At 41.5% G+C, this 22,228-nt stretch overlaps 2 protein-coding genes across 2 annotated transcripts; both read right to left on the bottom strand.

The window, feature by feature from the left end:
• Nucleotides 1–6,358: 6,358 nt before the first annotated feature.
• On the bottom strand, nucleotides 6,359–8,617 carry LOC119725239 (E3 ubiquitin-protein ligase TRIM56-like). Its single transcript, XM_038196586.1, has 2 exons — nucleotides 6,877–8,617; nucleotides 6,359–6,525 (listed from the first exon to the last, which is right to left on the bottom strand). Exons 1-2 carry the CDS (start codon nucleotides 8,615–8,617, stop codon nucleotides 6,359–6,361), a joined length of 1,908 nt encoding a protein of 635 aa, XP_038052514.1.
• Nucleotides 8,618–15,287: 6,670 nt separating this feature from the next.
• On the bottom strand, nucleotides 15,288–17,569 carry LOC119726101 (E3 ubiquitin-protein ligase TRIM71-like). The gene is made up of 2 exons (XM_038197714.1): nucleotides 15,536–17,569; nucleotides 15,288–15,454 (listed from the first exon to the last, which is right to left on the bottom strand). The coding sequence occupies exons 1-2, from the start codon at nucleotides 17,304–17,306 to the stop codon at nucleotides 15,288–15,290; spliced, it is 1,938 nt and encodes a 645-aa protein (XP_038053642.1). The 5' UTR covers nucleotides 17,307–17,569.
• Between the last annotated feature and the right edge of the window lie 4,659 nt (nucleotides 17,570–22,228).

Genomic DNA, 22,228 nt, shown 5'->3' with positions numbered 1-22,228 from the left:
TTTGCTACCTCTCAACGCCTGGCACCATGGGCGTCGCGAGGGGGGGGGGGCTAGGGGGTGCACTTGCCCCCTGGAAAAGCAAAATAAAAAAGGGGGACAAAAGAGAAAAAAAAGAAAGGAAATGGTGCGAAGTCATAGTGGTGTAAATTTAATGGGTTGGGTTGGGGGGCAAAATGTCCCCGCCCCCTCTGAAACTTATATATCGACTTATATTAAACTTATATATTGAATATTCAGGAATTTGTTAGGAAAGCTATGTTTTGTCCCCCTCTAGAAAAAAATCCTGGCACAAAACAACGAGCAACGTCACTCAATCTTACAATACTTATAAGCTTCTGTATTTTTGTTGAAATGTTTTACTATTGTTTTACTTTAGATGTATTAAATCAAATTTGTGGGTTTCTGTTACCTAGCCTCGGCTTTAAAAAAATTCTTCCTGAGTATCAATGAATGCAACTGTTGCGAGATTTTGGTGTTCAAAGTCAAAGTCCTGTGGGTGTGTAACGCCGCGTGAGGACAAAGTCTCCAAGGCACATCACTACAATAATTATTGAATCACATCTTTGACAACCGAACCACTTGACTTCAACGCTTGTTGACACAATCGATAAAGTAGATTAGGCCCCAATAATTATTGCACTGGCCCATGACATTGTACCCCTCTACACATTGACCGCACTGATACAATGGTATTAAAACTCCCCTTGTAGGATCTTTTAATTCACAGAGCACCGCCCGGCTTGTTATTTGCAAATGACGCTGCTGTTTCTATTTTACCCACTTTGATATTGCGCCCTCTCGCGATTTTGAGAGTTACAGACAACTATCTGAAAACCTACCCAGGTGTTCTCGGTTCAGTTTTTGCGGCAGCACCGTGTGGCAAAATCTCTTTTGTGAGTATGTGTGGTTCTGAAAAGAACCGGAGAACCACAGATTCTCTCAAAGGAGATTTGACCACATGGTGCTACCGCAACAACTTACCTTATTATTACCCTTCACCATGCAAACCTTCAAATCTCATCTGCTCTCGGTTTTGTACAGTTTCATTTTTTGCATTACCATTGCAGTGTACTATAAAATGATGACACTGGTTTATTTCAAGTGTACTGGACCTAAGTGCTATATGACCATTCATATGCCCATTTCAAGGCTAAAAAGTAGGCCGTTGCGAAACTGAACGTATAGAATACTACCAGAAAATGTCCATTTTGTCTAAATGCATACCTACATTTGACAATAACAACTAAACAACAGGCATTTTGGCTCATTTTGTAAAGGCGACTTGTTGGGAGAAGAATTTTACAGGCTTGCTAGCGTTTTAGTAGGTATAAACAGAGGAATGTTTTTGCTTATATTTTAGAGCGTCATCGTGAAATGTCCGACAATTATTCGATTTGGTTATATTGAGATTTGAGTAGATTCGTTAAAGCATTAATAGCTGTTACGAATTTTCGTTTATTTATCGATTTATTTATTTATTGCTTACATTTCTTTATCCAGAGTATGCCAAATGTCGTTGTCGTTGATTTTCTTTTGCAAACAAAAACTGCAGTTAGAGGAAATATTACCTCCGGAATAGCCTGTGAAACGCTTGGGCCCATCGACAAAATGTTGGTGAATTGTCCTTATTTTCATTGTGGTTGAAGTTGTTAAAAATGTTGGTGTATTTTATTAATACTCTGACAACTAATTTGAAAAGTCATTATTTTTTTTACTCGCGGGGTGCATGCTCAGTGAGAGTTACAGTCTGTTAACATGGCTCATAGTGAAACCTGCAATCAGCCGGGGGCATTGTTGGTTGACCTGCTATAAGGACAAGAAGAGTGACAAAGAGTGCCTTTCCACTGGACGTTTACTCGAGTGGCAGTGTAGTTATCAGGCGCGGATCCAGGAGGGTTTTGGGGGTCACCCCCCTCCCCCTCAGCTCTGTCAATTTTTTTTTGCATCGAGATTCGTTAAAAATAATGCGAACCCCATTCCCTGACACCCAAAAAAATATACTGGTAATGGTAATATTGTCCGCCCGTGCACAAAATACGGACAGAGGCAGCTTGGTTACGGTGTATTGTACAATATTCTGTGATATATCTATTTATATAAGAGAGAGTTTAACTCGGCCTCCGAGACGATGTTTGCTCATGAAAGGATCCGAGACCGCGGGCTCCCGCGGCGCCAAAATCGCTCCACGTCCGTGGAAAAATGCGGAGGGTGTCTTCCGCCGGGTCGGACGCTTCGGGTCGTCCTGATTTTCCCGTACGGACCGGCGATCCGTTTCGTCGATTTGTCGTGACTGCGTTTTGCGCAGGAATTTGCCGTCGTGTGCGCTTTCACTTTGACTGCCTGGCCGCCCCCTGTGCTGGCTTTTCTGCGTGTCTAGACAGTGCGAGGTCAGCGGCTTCGAATTAGGGGTTGCGTTTACGTGTGCTACTCGGCTGTTCTGCAAAAAAAAAAAAAATTCTCCATGGTGCGTGGCCTCCAAGTGTCCCTATTCTTTCATGTGCTTTGCTTGCCGCCCCTGCGCCGAGTGCAACGAATACTCAGAAGGACTAACATTAGTATGCCTTGCGCGGTCTGACCAATCGAAAGTCTACACTGCGTAGTTTTTCCGGGCTATGCAAAACTGTCGATGGCAACGCGTACTGCAGCCTGCTCCACACCCTGGAAACGAGGTTGGGTCTACGGTGCTCGCTATATGAAGCGCAAGCATGTGGCGTCGCGTGATAGAGTGCTGTTGCTTCCATAATGTGTTTACAGCTCCATGCTTCCACCACCAAGGCTGAGCGTTGTGAGTTCGCTGCCCGCCACGTATAATTCAGTGTTGCGTTATAATTTCGGGGGCCTGCTTGGGGCCAACGAAGGATCGATGCATTGCTTCAAATATCGCGATCTTAAACGCAGTCACAAAAAAAATCGACGAAAAAGTGTCCGACACGGCGCGAGACACCCACATTTTTCCACGGACGTGAAGCCGCGGTCTCGGATCCTTTCAGGAGCAAACATTTCTCGGAGGCAGAGTAAAACTTGCTCTTATATAGATGGTTGAACCAACTTCAATAAAAGTTAAATCGACTTTTTCCTCGCAGACGGTCTCGCAAATTGTAAGAAGTTCAAGTTTACGTTTGTTGAAGAGTCCAATACTGAAACTTAATTATGACTTTCCTCCATGATTCAGACCGTTTGTAATTTTATGGTAACACTCAACATTTTCATTTCAAATGACACCTTCACGTTTTATTGCATTATGATTTAAACCAGCCTTCGCCTGTGTACTACAGTAACCTTTTCACTACGTTTTCCAAATGCGACTGCCTCACAAAAAGCCAATTTAACAGACCAACGGCGACATTTACAGACAGTTGCCACGGTACATAATTATCATGTGCGTAAATCGACGGGGGACAGGGGGAACCCCCCCACCCCCCCCCCCCGCCCACCCCCCCCCACCCCCACACACACACATTTTGAGGCGGGGGGCATTGTTTGGTCCCCCCCCCCCCACTTTTTCTTCCCCGAATAAAAATATTGTAGCCTACAATAATGATTCTATTGCTCAGAATACATGTAGCTGATTCAATTACTCCAAACTCAAAAACTTTAAAAGAAGATCTTTTGCTCAAATTGGTTTTATTGGTCAGAAATTGCCTTAGATCACACCACAGAAATTGCCTTTCTATAACTGCATGTCTCCCCAACTATATCCCCCATTTACATTTAACTCCCCACATTTTCATCCCCAACACTACGCCCTACCCGATCTATGATCGGGTAAATCAGCTTGTTGTTAATAATCGTCGGATTTGAACAGCACTCCCATTGAAAGTATGGCACGAGGCCCCCCCCCCCCATACACACACACCTATTGATTTTCGGAGGCCAAGTGTCCGAAGAAAAAACCTGTCTATATTTCATCATTGCTGATGAAACTCCCACCCTGCAAAAATTCCTTGATCCACCCCTGGTTATGCTCTATCTGAACAAATTAGTCACGGCTGGGACCTGATTACCGTTATACATTGTATCAAATTACAATGTTACTATATTGTAGCCAAAGGCTTTTATTTTGAGTGAATGTTGTTTTCGCAAACATGTACATAACCAACTAATACATCAAATGAAACAGACAAAAACTTATAAACAGAAGTCATGCATGTTGAAGATATACTGATGCGAAGACGTGATTGGTAATAACTGGCTTTTGTTAAATCTTTCTGTCTGAAAGAACGTTCATTGTGAGCAATCCGTTCATGCAGGTTAACAGTGTTGTAGTACTCGGTACTCGTACTCGAGTACTCTTTTGAGTACTCGTACTCGTACTCGAATGTCAAAGTACTCGAACTCGAAATGACGGTACTCGTACTCGGGCAGCAAAGTATCGTACTCGACATGTCGAAATTGTACTCGATCTTTAAAGTACTCGTACTCGAAAGCAGTACACGGGGGAAGCATGTTGTAGCTTCACTTACCATGGCCTTCTTATTTTATCGATACTTTCAGTTTGAAATGGTTGATTGGCTTGTGGAGAAATGGAAATTTCCTGTTTTTCCTCTGTGCAAGTCCGGACAAACTCATTTAACAGCTAGCCGCAAGTGGGTCTGTATATCGGTCTGACTGGACCTGTGCCAATTACGCCGCATGAACCATTTGCCGTATGGCCGTATTCTGAAATGCGATTACTCGAACTCGTACTCGGAAGTACCAGCACTCGTACTTGACGCGAAAGAGAAATATCATGACAAAAATTAACCTCTAACTCGACTCTGACAAACATCTAAAATACATGTGGAATAGTGGAACTCAATGTAGTGGTTCAATGATAAAATATTATGCAATACTTTTGTGGCGGTTATAAGGTGAAAACGTACACTTAGTAAATGCGTAAATTGTCTAAAGTGCAATTGTTATAATTAAACTTGAAGGACCCATAAGCATTTACAAAAATTCTAAAGTGACGGCTGATAAGGACTGCATTCAAGTTAGCCTTGGTCAAGGCGTTTGTCATTATCCGTTGGTACAGCGCGAACAGCGACCTCAAGCGGTCACTATTATTATGCAAATCCACCGGGGACAGACTAACACCTTGGTCGAATCGTCCTTGGAATCGTATTTTTTTTTTGGCGTAAGAGTTTTAGCCTACGACCTTGTATGCAAATACAGATAAGTTTTATATATGCGGGGCTAATTTATGGAGTGTTCAATCACACCTCGATTAATCCCGACGTCATCACATTATATGCAGCTACGACAAATTACATCTGCGCCACTGTTTTTGCAGTAAAAATGTAAGGCTGGTTTCAATTTTTAAAAACCTTTACCCCCTTTGTTTTAGTAATACTCTTTCGCTTTTTAAAGATTATGATTTTCGTGTTGAGTACAAAGCGTCATTTTTCGGGGCACGCTTTTTTTTCGTACCGTGTTTTTCCCGTACCGCATTAAGCAGATAAAACAAAGAAAAAAAAGCTGGCCTCAGGTCGACCCATGACTTGCTTGCGCCGCGACGAAGAGCCATGGTCTATGATATGCGAGTCAATTCGCTGATTAATGCAAGACAGCCGCCTCTTGGCCTCTAGATTTTGACCAATCAGCAGGCGCTTTCTATATCGGGTCTTCGGTCAATCACCCGTTGTCGCGTAATAGACATGGATAAACAAAACCTAGACACAGCAAACAAATGCTGTGGTCACGTGCTCTGTAATGTGTTACGCGATACGCTTTTCCCCCTACCGCATCTGGCAGATTAAACATGGTTTACGCTTAACATAGAATGAGTATCATACAGTCAACTTGTTGCTTTACGTAGGGTTGCATACAAATGCGAGAAATTGTCAATGAGTTGGGAACAACTCGGATCAGTTTTACTTGTATGCTACACAAGTGTTATGTAAATAGTATCTGCATTTTAGTGTTGGATATTTTGCGCTCATAGGAATCACACGAACCGTTCAATAGTTAATACGTGTGGACTAATCACTTGGAACATCAGGCCAATACGGACCAATGAATGTGCGTGTTGTCACAGACTATCCGCACGGGCTGTTGTACAGACTATCCGCTCCGTGCGCAAGTACCCCCATCAACGACCAGAAAAGGAGAGTTGGAGTGATTTAGACTGGTTCCCGATACATCCACTGCGTATTTCGAATGTCTCCAAAGACGTTGGAGGCGGAGATTAGTCTCGGAGACCATTGCAAGATGAATTCGAATGTATTCGCGCGCCGACGACGCCTGACGCTTTTGCACACTCAGTAAGTCGTGCGTACTTTGCGCACGAACCAGTACAGTACAGTACGGGCACGCCATGTCCCCCGTCCACGGAGCTCAAAAACGCGCCTCATTTGGTAGCGCACGGATCTCATGTGGCTCACACCCGCTGAAAGATCTTGACAGATTCCTTATCAGCCACCACGAGTTCTCCGCTCTGAGTGAATGTCAGGCCGTAAGAATTGTGGAGTCCGCGAGCCAAGCGCCCAATGAAGACCCCATTGGGTGAATAATGGTGAACTTCGTAGCTATCAAAAACTTCACTGTCTTCATCGCCTTCACTGTCGTCATCGCCTTCACCGCCTTCACTGCCGTCATCGCCTTCACCGCCTTCACTGCCGTCATCGCCTTCACCGCCTTCACTGCCGTCATCTCCTTCCCTGCCGTCATCGCCTTCGCTGGCTTCCCTGCCGTCATCGCCTTCACTGCCTGCACTGCCGTCATCGCCTTCCGTGCCGTCATCGTCTGCACCGCCTTCACTGCCGTCATCGCCTTCCCTGCCGTCATCGCCTTCACTGCCTTCCCTGCCGTCATCGCCTTCACTGCCTGCACTGCCTTCGTCGTCTTCACTGCCTTCACTGTCTTCACTGCTTTCACTGCTTTCACCTTCTTTAATACCAACGGAAACATAGATGTCCCCAGCATCATCGCAGCACACGCCAAAGGGACATACTGGTTCCCCGTCAAGTAAAGTATCGACATTGAACACCTCATCTCCCGTATAGGTAGTGCAAATCAACTTGCTCTCAGAGACGTTTGTGAAGATCAAGCGTTCCCTGATCCCGCTAGCTAAATCACCAGCGACCATGTCATTTGGAATATTTCTAATTAAGGACCCATCCAGATGATGCAAAGAAATCATCTTTCGCTCTGAGTCTGCCACTGCTATCCGATTCTCCTTGTCCACGGTGATACCAGATACATTTGTCTTATCGTCTGCATCGTCCGGTGATGTTGCGAACTGTCTAATGACCGATAGACTGGAGTCCAACACCTTGACATAATTTTTATCTGTGACAAGAAGAAGACCACTAGTGGTCACAGCAACAAACCTAGGGTTATTCAACTGCTCCCCACCAACATTTTTGTTATACTCCCCAGTGGAAGTAAAAACCATCAACTTCCATTTCTCCACGTCGGTTACGGCTATGTCACCATTGGTTAGACACGCGACGCCTGCAGGACGCTCCAATTTCCCATCTTCTGGACCTGTCTCACCAAACTCTACTTTCAACTGCCAGTTTTCTTCCTGAAGTACTTCGCCGATGTCTGTATCTGCCACAATATCTTGACATTTGACCCCAATGAATGAGAGATCATGCTGTGCCTGCTCAAATTCGAGTTCCTTCTGGAACTCTAAGTTGTGCATCACCTTGGGTTTGAGGTCCAAAAGCTCAAAGTCGTCAGCTTGCTGCATCAAGTCGTTGACTGTCGCTACGATTTGCTCAGCCCTCTCCATCTTGTCACGATTGCTTTTCTGGACTTCTTCGAACTTCCTATCTCGTGCTTCTCCGATTTGGGTGACTTTGTCCCTCAGATGGCGAGATTTGTTTCTGATCTTTGAGATCTCTTCTTCCTCTTTGGTGGTAACGTCTTTACAAGCCCGGGCGACTTTGATTCTCAACCTGTTCCTTGCATGTGATAGTGAAGCGTCGGCGACCTTGAATTCCTCTCTGCCCTGCTCGAACATTTGCAGAATCTCGCCGACATTCTGACGATGCGACCGTATGGCATCTGCGACCTCTCTGTTTTCATGCTCTGCTCCCCGATGATCTAATGCAGCACATGCCGCACACGCCAAAGTCTTACATGTCTCGCAGTAAAGACATATATCCTGGTCATGGTGTTTGTAACATTTCAAATTACCTTTCATTTGAGGACCGATCAAGGCTTCAGCGAATTCGTGGTCTTCTTTTCCAATTATCCTATGGTGTCTCATGGATTTCATGCGCTCGTGGGCTTCGAGGCATTTTGTGCAGATAAGTTTGCAGCAGTCTAAGCACTTTGAAACGGCTTCTAAGCCCTCGTCACATTCCTCACACGTTGGAGCATCCGTTGGCGCGTCGCCAAGTAACCTCTCCTGTTTGTTAAATTCATCGACGAGGTTACTCAGGAAGAAGCAGTTGGGTAGACCCTGCAATCCGGTGTCTGGTACCGCAGTTACCCGCCTGCAAACTGGGCAAGTAATCTCGTCTGCCTTGGGTTGCTGTCTGCTGATGAGCTCGAGTAGACATTTTAGGCAAAAGTTGTGCAGACAGTCCAGTATCTTGGGATCGGCGAAACGACAGCAACAAATGGGGCATTCGAGGTGTTCCCGACTGATCGTACCCAACACGGTTATGGCTGCAGCTTCCGCCATCTTTCTACAACCAAAAGAGTGGAAAGACATTCCGGTAACATAGATGACCACGTACCTATCATAACAATTCTCATGCACGTTGGTTGAAAATATATTGCAAATCTGAGAAATAAGCAATTGTCACAAAACTTACACTAAGCTGTGGTGCCGTGATTTTGAATTCAGTGTAGGGAAGGGAAAAGGAGCCGTTTGTCAAAGGGTCATATACTCTTCTTATGGTGTACGTCAGCATTTTTTGTTGAATGGGTATTTGGGGCTTTGAAGTCCTTGGGAGGTACGATACGAGGTGCTCTAGGAGAACTGCGTGCATAGCTCCATAGAACAAAACGAGTCAAATGTGTTTGTGTTTCGTGTTCGAAACACAGCCAAACAGCGGCTGTCAGCGTACGCCTACATAATTATTATCCAACTGCTCTCATTATCAAACACCCTATTCACTCTTTGTATTTAAATGTCAATTGTGTTTGTTCATTGATATACCTTTCAAATGAAGAATACTTTCTTGTACTTATGAAGTTGAATCCATCTAGCGGTATCTGCAGCTATAGAACACCCTGTAGCATCCTAATGCATACATGGTTAGTCTGCAGTTACCTAAAGTTTGCTTAGTCGCGTCTCCTGTGCTTGTGTCCAAGACAATACTATACAAAGAGCTAGTTGTATGCCCCACAGTTTAGTTTTTCTTTAAACCAAAATGTATTTAAAATGCAATTTGACAACTTCACCAGCAGTCATGTAAGCAATAGCATTTACTTTATGCACTTATAAAATGGTTGAAGTTTATACCTACATATTCAACATGTATTAGTCTATATACTATGACACCCACCTTGTATGCTCTTGGAAAAACAGTAGTTTAAGATCACCACCATTGTAGTTCTCTCGCTTTCAATTTCTTGCAAGTGGTAAACAGAAGAAAACTGTCGCTTTGTGGGGATGTAGACATCGTAATAATGAGTGTAATGGATGTGTATTCACTGTGTAAAATACTACTCCAATTTCGCAATGTCTGGAAAAACCAACAGCTATTTTTGTAGCACAATGCATATCGAGAGGTCTAAAGTCACAAAGATCATGCGGTGTGTGAGTGTCTAGAAGTTATGTTACATTGCTACGGTACCTCTCAACGGCTGGCACAAAACGACCAGCAATGTCACTCAATCTGACAATAAAAAGAAGCGTTTGTATTTTAGTCATATGTGTTACTATTGTTTAAATCATGGAGTATTGGACTTGCTGGTTTCTTTAACCTAGCCTCGGTTTAAAAAAAATATCTTCCAGAATATGAATGAATGCAACTGTTGTAAGATTCAATTTTGGTGTTAAAGTTCAAAATTTGTTGGGTGTATCACGCGCGCAGGGACAAAGTCTTTAGATCACTTTGATATTTAACGAACAGTTCTTCGCCAACCAAATCACTTGACTTCAACACTTGTTGACACAACTGATAATGTAGATTGGGCCCCTATAACGATTGCACTGACACATGGCTTATATCCCATTACACATTGAACGCAGAGGTGAACAACAATAATAACCTCTACTTCTAGGATCTTTTACTTCACAGAGAACCGCCTGGCTTGTTAGTTGGAAATTACGCTGCTGTTTTTATTTTACCCACATTTATATCGAGCCCTCTTGCCATTTTGACAGTTACAGAGAATAATCTCAAAACCTACACAGGCATTCTCGGTAAACTTGTTGTGGTAGCACCATAATAATAATAATAACAACACAGTTTTTATATAGCGCATCTAATTAATTAAGGTCTCGATGCGCTTCACAGGAAACAACAATTAAAAGCAATTAATGGAACAGGTGAGTTTTAAGGAGTGTTTTAAATTCATTTTCGGCATTGACAGTTCTAATATGGAGTGGGAGAGAGTTCCAAAGCGATGGTGTTGCATGCATGAAGGAACGATGTCCATAAGTCTTAGTGCGAGTGACCGGTGTACTGAGCAGCAATGTTGGCAAAATCTATTTTGTGAGTTTGTGTGGTTCTGAAAATGACCGGAGAACCACACATACTCACACACATTTTTACAAAAGTTGATACCGCAACAACTTAGCTTATTGTAGCGGTGAAGCCACATATCTAGGGTCGCCTCGTCGGTGGGCCTCGCCAGTTTATTAAAACACGGAAGACAAACACTGCAGAATCTCTTTTCATTATTTTGCACTGCAGGGCCATCACAAAAAAGTGTTTTAGGCTCAGTGACGATGCAGTAAAATTAAGAACCCTGAAATTACAATTAGTAAACAACTTAACGAGCTTGGGCATATTACACAATTTTGTATTAATTAAAGTTTCCATTTTAATAATTAGATTTCTAAAATAATGTAGTACAGATACGAACCCAAGTATCAGGTTCAAAAAAAGATATGTCTTGATTGGATTACAGCACAGCACAGCTCAGTTCAAAACCAGTGATCTAGCTTCATCAAAATGCCTGAAAACGTGCAATGATGTAGCCCAACAATGAGAAAAGGCCTACATTATTACGGTCTGCCGTTAGTTGAACTCGCCAACGTGGTACCTGGTTTCTTTTCCGTGCGCGTCCCGAATGTATACATTTTGTGGCAAATGTATACATTTCGTGGGGCTGAAGAAGTATGGAGCGCATAGAATAACCAAATTAGTATGGAGCGCCTCAATGATTTTGGAATACTACCAGAATTTTTCAATTTTGTCCAAATACATACATACATTTAACAATGATAACAGGCCTTTTAGCTCAGGTTGTAAAATGCGACTTGTTGGAAGAAAATTTTAAAGGCTTGCTAGCGTTTTGATAGGTATAAGTAGAGGAATGTTTTTGCTTATATTTTTGAGCGTCGACAATGATTCGATTTGGTTATGTTGAAACTTGAGTAGATTCATTTAAGCATTAAAAGCTGTTACGAATTGTCGTTTATTTGTCGATTTATTTATTTCTTGATCATATTTCTTCAACCAGGGTATGCCAAATTTCGTTGTCGTTTTTTTTTTTTTTGCAAACACAAACTGCAGTGGGAGGAAATGTCATCGCTGGAATAGTCTGTGGAAAGCTTCATTGGGCCCATCGACAAAATGTTGGTGAATTGTCCTTTCTTTCATCGTGGCTGAAGTTGTTAAAAATGTTGGGGTATTTTATTACTAACATGACAACCAATGAAAAGGCATTATTTTTTTCCCTCGCGGGTTGCATGCTTAAAGAGAGAGAGAGTTACAGTCTGTTAATATGGCTCATAGTGAAGCCTGCAATCAGCCGGGGCGTTGTTGGTTAACCCTGCAATGAAGACAAGAAGAGTGACAAAGAGTGTCTTTCCGCTGGACTTTTGCTCGAGTGGTTGTGTAGTTATCAGGCGCGGATCCAGGGGTTTTTGGTAGTCAAACCCCCCAGCTCTGTCATTTTTTTTGGCGTAGAGATTCGTTGAAAATAATGAACCCCCCCCAATGCTCTGACACCCAAAATAATTATATTGGTAATACTATCTGCCCGTGCACAAAATACGGAAGGAGGCAGCTTGGTTACGGTGTATTTTACAGTATTCTGTAATATAGTGTTAATAATCGTCGGATTTGAACAACGCCGCCATTGAAAGTAAGGACAGAGGCCAACCTTCCCTCTCCACCTATTGATTTTCGGAGGTCCAGTGTCCGAAGAAAAAACATGTATACATTTCCTTTTTTTGGGCTGATGAAACCCCCATGTTCTATTTGATCAAATTAGTCATGGTTGGGACCTGATTACAATTATATCAAAGTACAATGTTACGGTATTGTATCTAAACCCTTTTGTTTTGAGTTGTTTTTGCAAGCATGTACATAACCAACTAATGCATAAAAGGAAACTGACAGAAACTTATAAACAGTTTTTTTTCAGGGATGTTCAGGATAAACTGATGCGAAAACGTGATTGGTAATATTTGTTTTTTGTTAAATCCTTCTGTCTGGAAGAATGTTCATTGTGAGCCCTCCGTTCATGCAGGTTAACAGAGCAAAAGGAAAAAAAATCCAATGCTTGATTACACTTTTAAAACGCTGCTTAAAATTTGGTTGGTTGAAACAAGTTTGTTAAATTTTAATTAACATTGTGCAAGATTTTCAAATTTTTCCCAAATGTTTACCAAACGTTCGGCACATTTTGCCCATTTTGTTGGGTATTTATGTTAACCAACTGTTGGGCTGCTCACCTGGTAAAAACAGTTCGTTGAAATTAGTCATTTTACCCATGTCGGTTATTTGGAAAATTGTACACTATGTGGGTTACAATTCTTATCAACTTTTTCAACCAACCAAAATTAACCAGCGTTTTGAGCGTGTGCGCATCATGCGTTTATAACACGGCTCCATGCGAACTTCATCACGACAACAGACGGAAATGCAGTACCTTATGCGATAATCTACCATTCGTTTTAATAACGTAAACAACTGAACAAATACTTGCAATTTACACTGATCAGCATCATGAGATAGTGTTTATTAAAGTAAAAGAGAAAAGTGATTTTTTATCTTATGCATGGGAACATTATAGTCTACAGAACATATTCAACATATTTAAATTTCCTACCTATAACACTTTTTAAATTTGACTAAGCCTGTGATAACGCCACACTTAACTAAGAAAAGATTTTTGTAAATTTTAATGACTACAAGCGTGTTCTGTTCAAACATAAAATTAAGCAAGAGTAAGGTAAATTATTGATATCTTACAACATTGAGATTCAGTCTACACATTTTCATTACTTACATGAAACGAAGAATCGCATTTTAGATGACAACATGTTTACAACATTTTCAAAGTCTATACACTCTGAAGATATTCGTTAAATTTGATTTGAAATCAGTCGACTTTGCATTGTATTCAGATGAGTGCAAGGAAGACTGTTTTCTTGTTAAATCAAAATTGGTGTTTTATTATTTTTTGTCTGTATCTTAAAGGGCCTACCAATGCCAATATACTAAAAAGTTGAATTGATATCACATGACGTCAACGGGCAATGTACATGCATAATTTCACTATTGAGACATTTTTATTTAATTAGATGAAGCTCTTCAACGTATTTACATTGCAAGGGAAAAAGAACAGAGATCGAAAAAAAAAGCATGAAAACAAAAATCAGAAGATTTGGTCAGTTCTTTTGAACAAATGTTGCAATAAAAAAAGACAACAAACCTCGGCCACATTCTACCCTTGCCCCCCCCCCTAAAAAAAACCAAACACAACCAAAAGGTTCACGTTTACTTTTCAGTAGAGATGCGAAATCTAAACCCTGAAATAAAGCCTGAAAGTTCACCCCTGGTAGCGCGCTCTCGAAAATTAACGTGCACAAATCCAAAATATTTGTTTAAAAACAATGTTAGGTACATTAATTTCTAAAACAAATCCCCATCGAAAATGTTCTTTGTAAAAATGTTAGGATCTCAATTAACGGAAACTGGAAAATCGCATAACTCGAAAGAGAAATATCATGCCAAAATTAACCTCTGACTCGACTCTGACAAACATTTAAAATGCATGTAGACTAGTGGAACTCAATGTGGTCGTACAAAGATGAAACATTATGAAATAATTTTGATATCCGATTCTCCTTGTCCACAGTGATATCAGATAAATCAGTCTGATCGTCTGCATCGTCTGGTGATGTTGCAAACTGTCTAGTGACCGATAGACTGGAGTCCAACACCTTTACATAATTTTTTATCTGCGACAAGAAGAAGACCACCAGTGGTCACAGCAACAAATCCAGGGTTCTTCAACTGCTCCCCACCAACATTTTGTTTATACTCCCCAGTGGAAGTAAAAACCATCAACTTTGATTTCTCCATGTCGGTTACGGCTATGTCACCATTGCTTAGACACGCGACGCCTGCAGCACATAGAAATGTCCAATCTTCTGGCCCCGTCTCACCAAACTCTACTTTCAACTGCCAGTTTTCTTCCTGAAGTACATCACCGATGTCTGTATCTGCCACATCTTGACATTTGACGCCGATGAATGAGAGCTCATGCTGTGCCTGCTCAAATTCGAGTTCATCCTGGAACTCTAAGTTGTGCATCACCTTGGGTTTGAGGTCCAAAAGCTCAAAGTCGTCAGCTTGCTGACAATGAGTTGGAAACAACTCGGATCATCTTTACTCGTATGCTAAATGAGAAGTGTTATTAAAATTGTATGAATTTCGGTGTTGGATATTTTGCGCCCACACGAATCACACGAACCGTTCAATAGTTAATACGTGTGTGGACTTAGGGGTGGATCCAGAATTTTTTGCGGGGGGGGGGGGGTCACCGGCAAACAAAATCTGAAATGAAGGCACTTTTTTTTCTCCGGATACTTGGCCTCCGTATAATCGAAACGTAAGGGGGTGGGTGCTCGTACCAAACTTTTAATGGGGCGCTGTTCAGAACCGACAATTATCATCACTATATCGCGTAATAATGTATAATACCCCTGACCAAGCTGGCTCTGTATGTATTTGGTCCAAGGCGGACATTATTACTAACAAAACCAAATTGGGTGTCGGGGCAGGGGGGGGGCGCATTTTTATCATGAATTTTTATGGAACAAATTGCCAGAGTTGGGGTGGATCCGCCCCTGGGATTAATCAATGCCAACAACAGGCCAATACGGACCGATGAATGTGTGTGTTGTCACTTAAGATGGATTGTTGTACAGACTCTCTGGCTCACACCCGCTGGAAGATCTTGACGGAGACCCCATCAGCCACCACGAGGTCTCCGTTTTGAGAGAATGTCAGGCTGACGGGAGAGTGAAGTCCGCGAGCCACACGCCCAATGAAGACCCCCGCAGGTGAATAATGGTGCACTTCACAGCTATCAAATCGTTCACTGCCTGCACTGTCGTCATCGCCTTCACTGCCTTCACTGCCGTCTTTGTCTTCACAGTCTTCCCTGCTTTCACCTTCTTTGACACCAACGTTAACAAAGATGTCCCCAGCATCATCGCAGCACACGCCCCAGGGACATGCTGGTTCCCCGTCAAGTAAAGTATCGACATTGAACACCTCATCTCCCGTATAGGTAGTGCAAATCAACTTGCTCTCATAGAAGTTTGTGAAGACCAAGCGTTCCCTAATCCCGATGGCCAAACCACCACCGAACATGTCATTGGGAATGGTTCTAATTAAGGACCCATCCAAATGGTGCAAAGAAATAATTTTTCTCTTTGAGTCTGCCACTGCTATCCGATTCTCCTTGTCCACAGTGATATCAGATAAATCAGTCTTATCGTCTGCATCGTCAGGTGATGTTGCAAACTGTCTAATGACCGATAGACTGGAGTCCAACACCTTTACATAATTTTTATCTGCGACAAGAAGAAGACCATCAGTGGTCACAGCAACAAATCCAGGGTTATTCAACTGCTCCCCACCAACATTTTTTTTATACTCCCCAGTGGAAGTAAAAACCATCAACTTCGATTTCTCCATGTCGGTTACGGCTATGTCACCATTGCTTAGACACGCGACGCCTGCAGCACATAGAAATGTCCCATCTTCTTGCCCCGTCTCACCAAACTCTACTTTCAACTGCCAGTTTTCTTTCTGAAGTACTTCACCGATGTCTGTATCTGCCACGACATCTTGACATTTGACCCCAATGAATGAGAGCTCATGCTGTGCCTGCTCAAAGTCGAGTTCATCCTGGAACTCTAAGTTGTGCATCACCTTGGGTTTGAGGTCCAAAAGCTCAAAGTCGTCAGCTTGCTGCATCAAGTCGTTGACTGTCGCTACGATTTGCTCAGCCCGCTTCATCTTGTCACAATTGCTTTTCTGGACTTCTTCGAACTTCCTTTCTCGTGCTTCTCCGATTTGGGTTACTTTGTCCCTCAGAAGGCGAGATTTGTTTCTGATCTTTGATATCTCTTCTTCCTCTTTGGTGGTAACGTCTTTACAAGTCCGGGCGACCTTGATTCTCAACCTGTTCCTTGCATGTGATAGTGAATCGTCGGCGACTTTGAATTCCTCTCTGTTCTGTTCGAACCTTTGCAGAATCTCGCCGACATCCTGACGGTACAATCGAATGGCATCAGCGACTACTATGTATTCATGCTCCGCTCCTCGATGATCTAATGCAGCACATGCCGCACACGCCAACGTCTTGCATGTCTCGCAGTAAAGACATATATCCTGGTTATGGTGTTTGTTACATTTCAAATTACCTTTCTTTCGAGGACCGATCAAGGCTTCAGCGAATTCGTGGTCTTCTTTTCCAATTATCCGATGGTGTCTCATGGATTTCAAGCGCTCGTGGGCTTCGAGGCATTTCGTGCAGATAAGTTTGCAGCAGTCTAAACACTTTGAAATGGCTTCCAAGCCCTCGTCGCATTCCTCACACGTTGGAGCATCCGTTGGCCCGTCGCCAAGTAACCTCTCCTGTTTGTTAAATTCATCGACGAGGTTACTCAGGAAAAAGCATTTTGGTAGACCCTGCAATCCGGTGTCTGGTACCGCAGTTACCCGCCTGCAAACTGGGCAAGTAATCTCGTCTGCCTTGGGTTGCTGTCTGCTGATGAGCTCGAGTAGACAGTTTAGGCAAAAGTTGTGCAGACAGTCCAGTATCTTGGGATCGGCGAAACGACAGCAACAAATCGGGCATTCGAGGTGTCCCCGACTGATCGTACCCAGCACGGATTTGGCTGCAGCTTCCGCCATCTTTCTACAACCAAAAAAGTTGAAAGACATTCCGGTAACATAGATGACCAAGTACTTATCATAACAATTCTCATGCACGTTGGTTGAAAATATATTGCAAATCTGAGAAATTAGCAATTGTCACAAAACTTACACTAAGTCGCGCTGCCGTGATTTTGAACTCAGTGTCGGGAACGGAAAAGGCGCCATTTGTCAAAGTGTCATATATTCCGTTCTTACGTCTGCTGTTTTGGTTGAATGGGTATTTGGGCTATTTAGGTCCTTGGGAGGTACGATACGAGGTGCTCTAAGAGAACTGCGTGCATAGCTCCATAGAACAAAATGAGTTAAAGGTTTTCGTGTTTCGTATTCAAAACACATATCAGCGGCTGTCAGCGTACGCCTGCATGAAAGAAAAAATAACTGTTTTCATATCAAACACCTCATTCACTTTTTGTAATTGTGTTTGTTCAGTGACATGATTTGCGAATGAATTGTTCTAATGAAGTTCAATCCATCCAGTGGTATCTACTACGGAGCACACTGTTGCACCATAATGCATAACCTGTCGAATCTGTAGCTACCTTAATTTTGCTTAGTCGTGTCTCCTATGTTTGTGTCCAAGACTATACTGTAGAAACAGCTAGTTGTATTAGCCACAGTTAAATATTTCTGTAAACCAATTTTTGTTGTCAAATGCAATTTCACAACTACTTCACCCGTAATGTATGCAATCGCATTCACTTGATGAACATAATTATAACATGGTTGAAATTGTATACCTACACATTTGACATGTTTGCGTCTATATACATATATAACTATGACACCCACCTTGTATGAACTTGCGAAGACACTAGTTCAAGATCACCATTATTTGTGGTTCTCTCACATGAAATTTGTTGCAAAGGGTAACAATTGAAGAAGAGAACACCTGCTGTGATGGAATGACATCCGAATATTGAGTGTAATGGATTCGTATTCACTGTGTAATATACTACTCCAATTTCGCAATGTCGGGAAAAACCAACAGCTATTTCAAAACCAAAAGCATGCCGAGAGGTTCAAAGTCATATAGATCATGCGATGTACTCGCGTCTAGTAGTTCTGTTATCTTTGCTATCTCTCAACGACTGGCACGAAAGAAACGAGCAGTGATGATTTCACGCAAGCCGACAATAACAAGTAGGTTCTGTGTTTTGGTCAAATGTTTTACTATTGTTTCGCTCTTGAAGTATTGCATTTTTTTGTTTCTGTTACCTAGCCGCGGCTTAAAAGAAATCTTCCTGAAGATGAATGATTGCAACAGTTCTTTGCCAACCAAACCACTTGACTTCAACGCTTGTTGACACAAGTGATAATGTAAATTAGGCCCCTATCATTATTGCATTGGCAGTTGGCATTATACCCAACCACACATTGAACGCAAAAGTGAACAATGATGAACTCTCCTTTCTAGGCTCTATTTCACAGAGCACCGCCCGGATTGTTATTATGCAAATGACGCAGCTGCTGTTCCGTTTTTTTGTTTAACCATGTTGATATAGCGCCCTATTGCCATGATGGCAGACAATAATTTCTAAACTTAGACAAGTGCTCTCGGTTTTATAAAGTAAGTTGTTGCGCTAGCACCATGTGGCAACATCTCTTTTGTGAGTATGTGTGGTTCTGAAAAGAATCGGAGAACCACAGATTCTCTCAAAGGAGATTTGACCACATGGTGCTACCGCAACAATTAAGCTTATTATTACCCTTCACCATGCAAACCTTCAAATCTCATCTGCTCTCGGTTTTGTACAGTTTCATTTATTGCATTACCATTAGAGAGTACTACAAAATGATGACACTGGTTTATTTCAAGTGTACTGGACCTAAGTGCTATATGACCATTCGTATGCCCATTTCAAGGCTAAAAAGTAGGCCTTTGCGGAACTAAACGTATAAAAAATACTACCAGAAAATGTCCAATTTGTCCAAATGCATACCTACATTTGACAATAACAACTAAACAACAAGCATTTTAGCTCATTTTGTAAAGGCGACTTGTTGGGAGAAGAATTTTACAGGCTTGCTAGCGTTTTAGTAGGTATAAGCAGAGGAATGTTTTTGCTTATATTTTTGAGCGTCATCGTGAAATGTTCGACAATTATTCGATTTGGTTATATTGAGATTGGAGTAGATTCGTTAAAGCATTAATAGCTGTTACGAATTTTCGTTTATTTATCGATTTATTTATTTATTGATTACATTTCTTTATCCAGAGTATGCCAAATGTCGTTGTTGTTGATTTTTTTTTGTGCAAACACAAACTAGAGTTAGAGGAAATATTATCTCCGGAATAGCCTGTGGAACGCTTGGGCCCTTCGACAAAATGTTGGTGAATTGTCCTTATTTTCATTGTGGCTGAAGTTGTTAAAATGTTGGGGTATTTTATTACTACTATGACAACCAATTTGAGAAGGCATTATTTTTTTTTCCTCGCGGGCTGCATGCTCAGAGAAAGAGATCGTTACAGTCTGTTAACATGGCTCATAGTGAAACCTGCAATCAGCCGGGGCGTTGTTGGTTGACCTGCTACAAGGACAAGAAGAGTGACAAAGTGTGTCTTTCCGCTGCTCTAGTGGTAGCATAGTTATCAAGCGCGGATCCATGGGGGTTTTGGGGGTCAACCACCCCCCCCCCAGCTCTGTCAAATTTTCTTTGCTTAGAGATTCGTTAAAAATCTGGTGCTGGTAATAATGTCCGCCCGTGCACAAAATAAAGCATGGTTACGGTGTATTTTACACTATTCTGTAATATGGTGTTAATAATCGTCGGATTTGAACAGCGCCCCCATTCAAAGTATGGCACGAGGCCTCCCCCTCTCCACCTATTGATTTCGGAGGCCAAGTGTCCGAAGAAAATAAACCTGTCTACATTTCATTTTTTTGTTGCTGATGAAACCCCCACCCTGCAAAAATTCCGGGATCCACCTTTGATATGTTCTATCTGATCAAATTAGTCATGGTTGGGACATGATTACCGTTATATCAAACTACAATGTTACGGTATTGTATCTAAAGCCTTTTATTTTGAGTAAATGTTGTTTTCGCAAGTATGTACATAACTTACTAATGCATATAAGGAAACAGACGAAAACTTAGAAACATTTTTTTTTCAAAGATACTCAGGATAAACTAATGCGAAAACGTGATTGGTAATGATTGTCTTCTGTTAAATCTTTCTGTGTGGAAGAACGTTCATTGTGAGCCCTCCGTTCATGCAGGTTAACAGAGCAAAAGGAAAAAAAAATATTCAGATGCTTGATTACATTCTCAAAACGCTGGTTACAATTTGGTTGGTTGAAAAAGTTTGTTCAATTTTAATTAACATTGTGCAAGATTTTCAAATTTTTCCCAAATGTTTACAAAACGTTCGGCACATTTTGCCCATTTTGTTGGGTATTTATGTTATCCCACTGTTGGGCTGCTCACCTGGTAAAAACAGATCGTTGAAATTAGTCATTTTACCCATGTCGGTTATTTGGAAAATTTTAAACTATGTGGGTTACAATTCTTATCAACTTTTTCAACCAACCAAAATTAACCAGCGTTTTAAGCGTGTACGCATCATGCGTTAATAACACGGCTCCATGCGTGAACTTCATCACGACAACAGACGGAAATTCAGTACCTCATGCAATAATCTACCATTCGTTTTAATAACGTAAACAACTGAACAAATACTTGCAATTTACACTGATCAGCATCATGAGATAGTATTTATTAAAGTAAAAGAGAAAAGTGATTTTTTATCCTATGCATGGGAACATTATAGTCTACAGAACCTATTCAACATTTTTAAATTTCCTATCTATAACACTTTTAAAATTTGACTTAGCCTGTGATAACGCCACACTTAACTAAGAAAAGGTTTTTGTAAATTTTAATGACTGCAAGAGTGTTCCGTTCAAATAAAAAATAGGCAAGAGTAATGTAAATTACTGATATCTTACAACATTGTGATTCTACACATTTTCATTACTTACACGAAACGAAGATTCACATTTTAGATGACATCATGGTTACATCATTTTCAAAGTCTATACACACTGAAAATATTCTAGTTATATTTGATTAGAAATCAGTCGACTTTGCATAGTGTTCCGGTGAGTGAAAGCAAGACTGTTTTCTTGTAAAATTAAAATTGGTGTTTTTTTTGTCCGTATCTTAAAGTGCCTACCAATGCCAATATACTAAAAATTTGAATTGATATCACATGACGTCACCTGCCAATGTACATGCATTATTTCACTATTGAGACATTTTGATTTAGTTGGATTAAGCTCTTTAACGTATTTACATTGAAAGGGAAAAAGAACCGAGATCGAAAAACCAAAAAGCATTAAAACAAAATTCAGAGGATTGTAGTCAGTTCTTTTGAACAAATGTTCCAATAAAAAAAGACAACAAACCTCAGCCACATTCTACCCTTGCTCCCCCCTAAAAAACCCCAAACACTACAAAATAATCCAAATTGTCCAATTGGAGCCCTTACTCAGAGCCACGTGGTCTGGAAGAGCGGAGCAGGTCGAGGGCGTGCGTAGGCTCAGTTTGCACCTCAGATTCCTGCATCGGAGAAAGTGTTGTATTTATGGACTGTTGGAACTAGGCGCCATGCGCATGTTTGTTCTAGCCAAGCCATGCCTAAAAAGGGTCACGTTTACTTTTCATCAGAGATGCGAAATCTAAACCCTGAAATAAAGCCTGAAAGTTCACCCCTGGTGGCGCGTCCGTAAATTAACGTCCACAAATCCAAAATATCTGCAACAATATTTGTTAGGCCTACATTAATTAAAAAAAAATCCTCATCGACAATGCCCTTTGTAAAAGTGTGAGGATCTCAATTTACAGAAACTGAACACTTGCATGACGCAAAAGAGATATATCATGCCAAAAAATTACCTCTGACTCGACTCTGACAAACATCTAAAA

This window comes from Patiria miniata, unplaced genomic scaffold (assembly GCF_015706575.1).
Source record: "Patiria miniata isolate m_02_andy unplaced genomic scaffold, ASM1570657v1 HiC_scaffold_19, whole genome shotgun sequence".
Classification (NCBI taxonomy): Eukaryota; Metazoa; Echinodermata; class Asteroidea; order Valvatida; family Asterinidae; genus Patiria; species Patiria miniata.
Note: the sequence above shows the minus strand (reverse complement) of the source record. Positions and strands in the feature narration are given on the sequence as shown.

Coding starts and splice junctions, on each gene's coding strand:
- LOC119725239 (XM_038196586.1), bottom strand. CDS start 8,617: ATGGCGGAAGCTGCAGCCATAACCGTGTTGGGTACGATCAGTCGGGAA. Junction 6,526..6,876: donor GGACATCTATGTTTCCGTTG/GTATTAAAGAAG, acceptor AAGGCGATGAAG/ACAGTGAAGTTTTTGATAGC.
- LOC119726101 (XM_038197714.1), bottom strand. CDS start 17,306: ATGTCTTTCAACTTTTTTGGTTGTAGAAAGATGGCGGAAGCTGCAGCC. Junction 15,455..15,535: donor GGACATCTTTGTTAACGTTG/GTGTCAAAGAAG, acceptor ACGACAGTGCAG/GCAGTGAACGATTTGATAGC.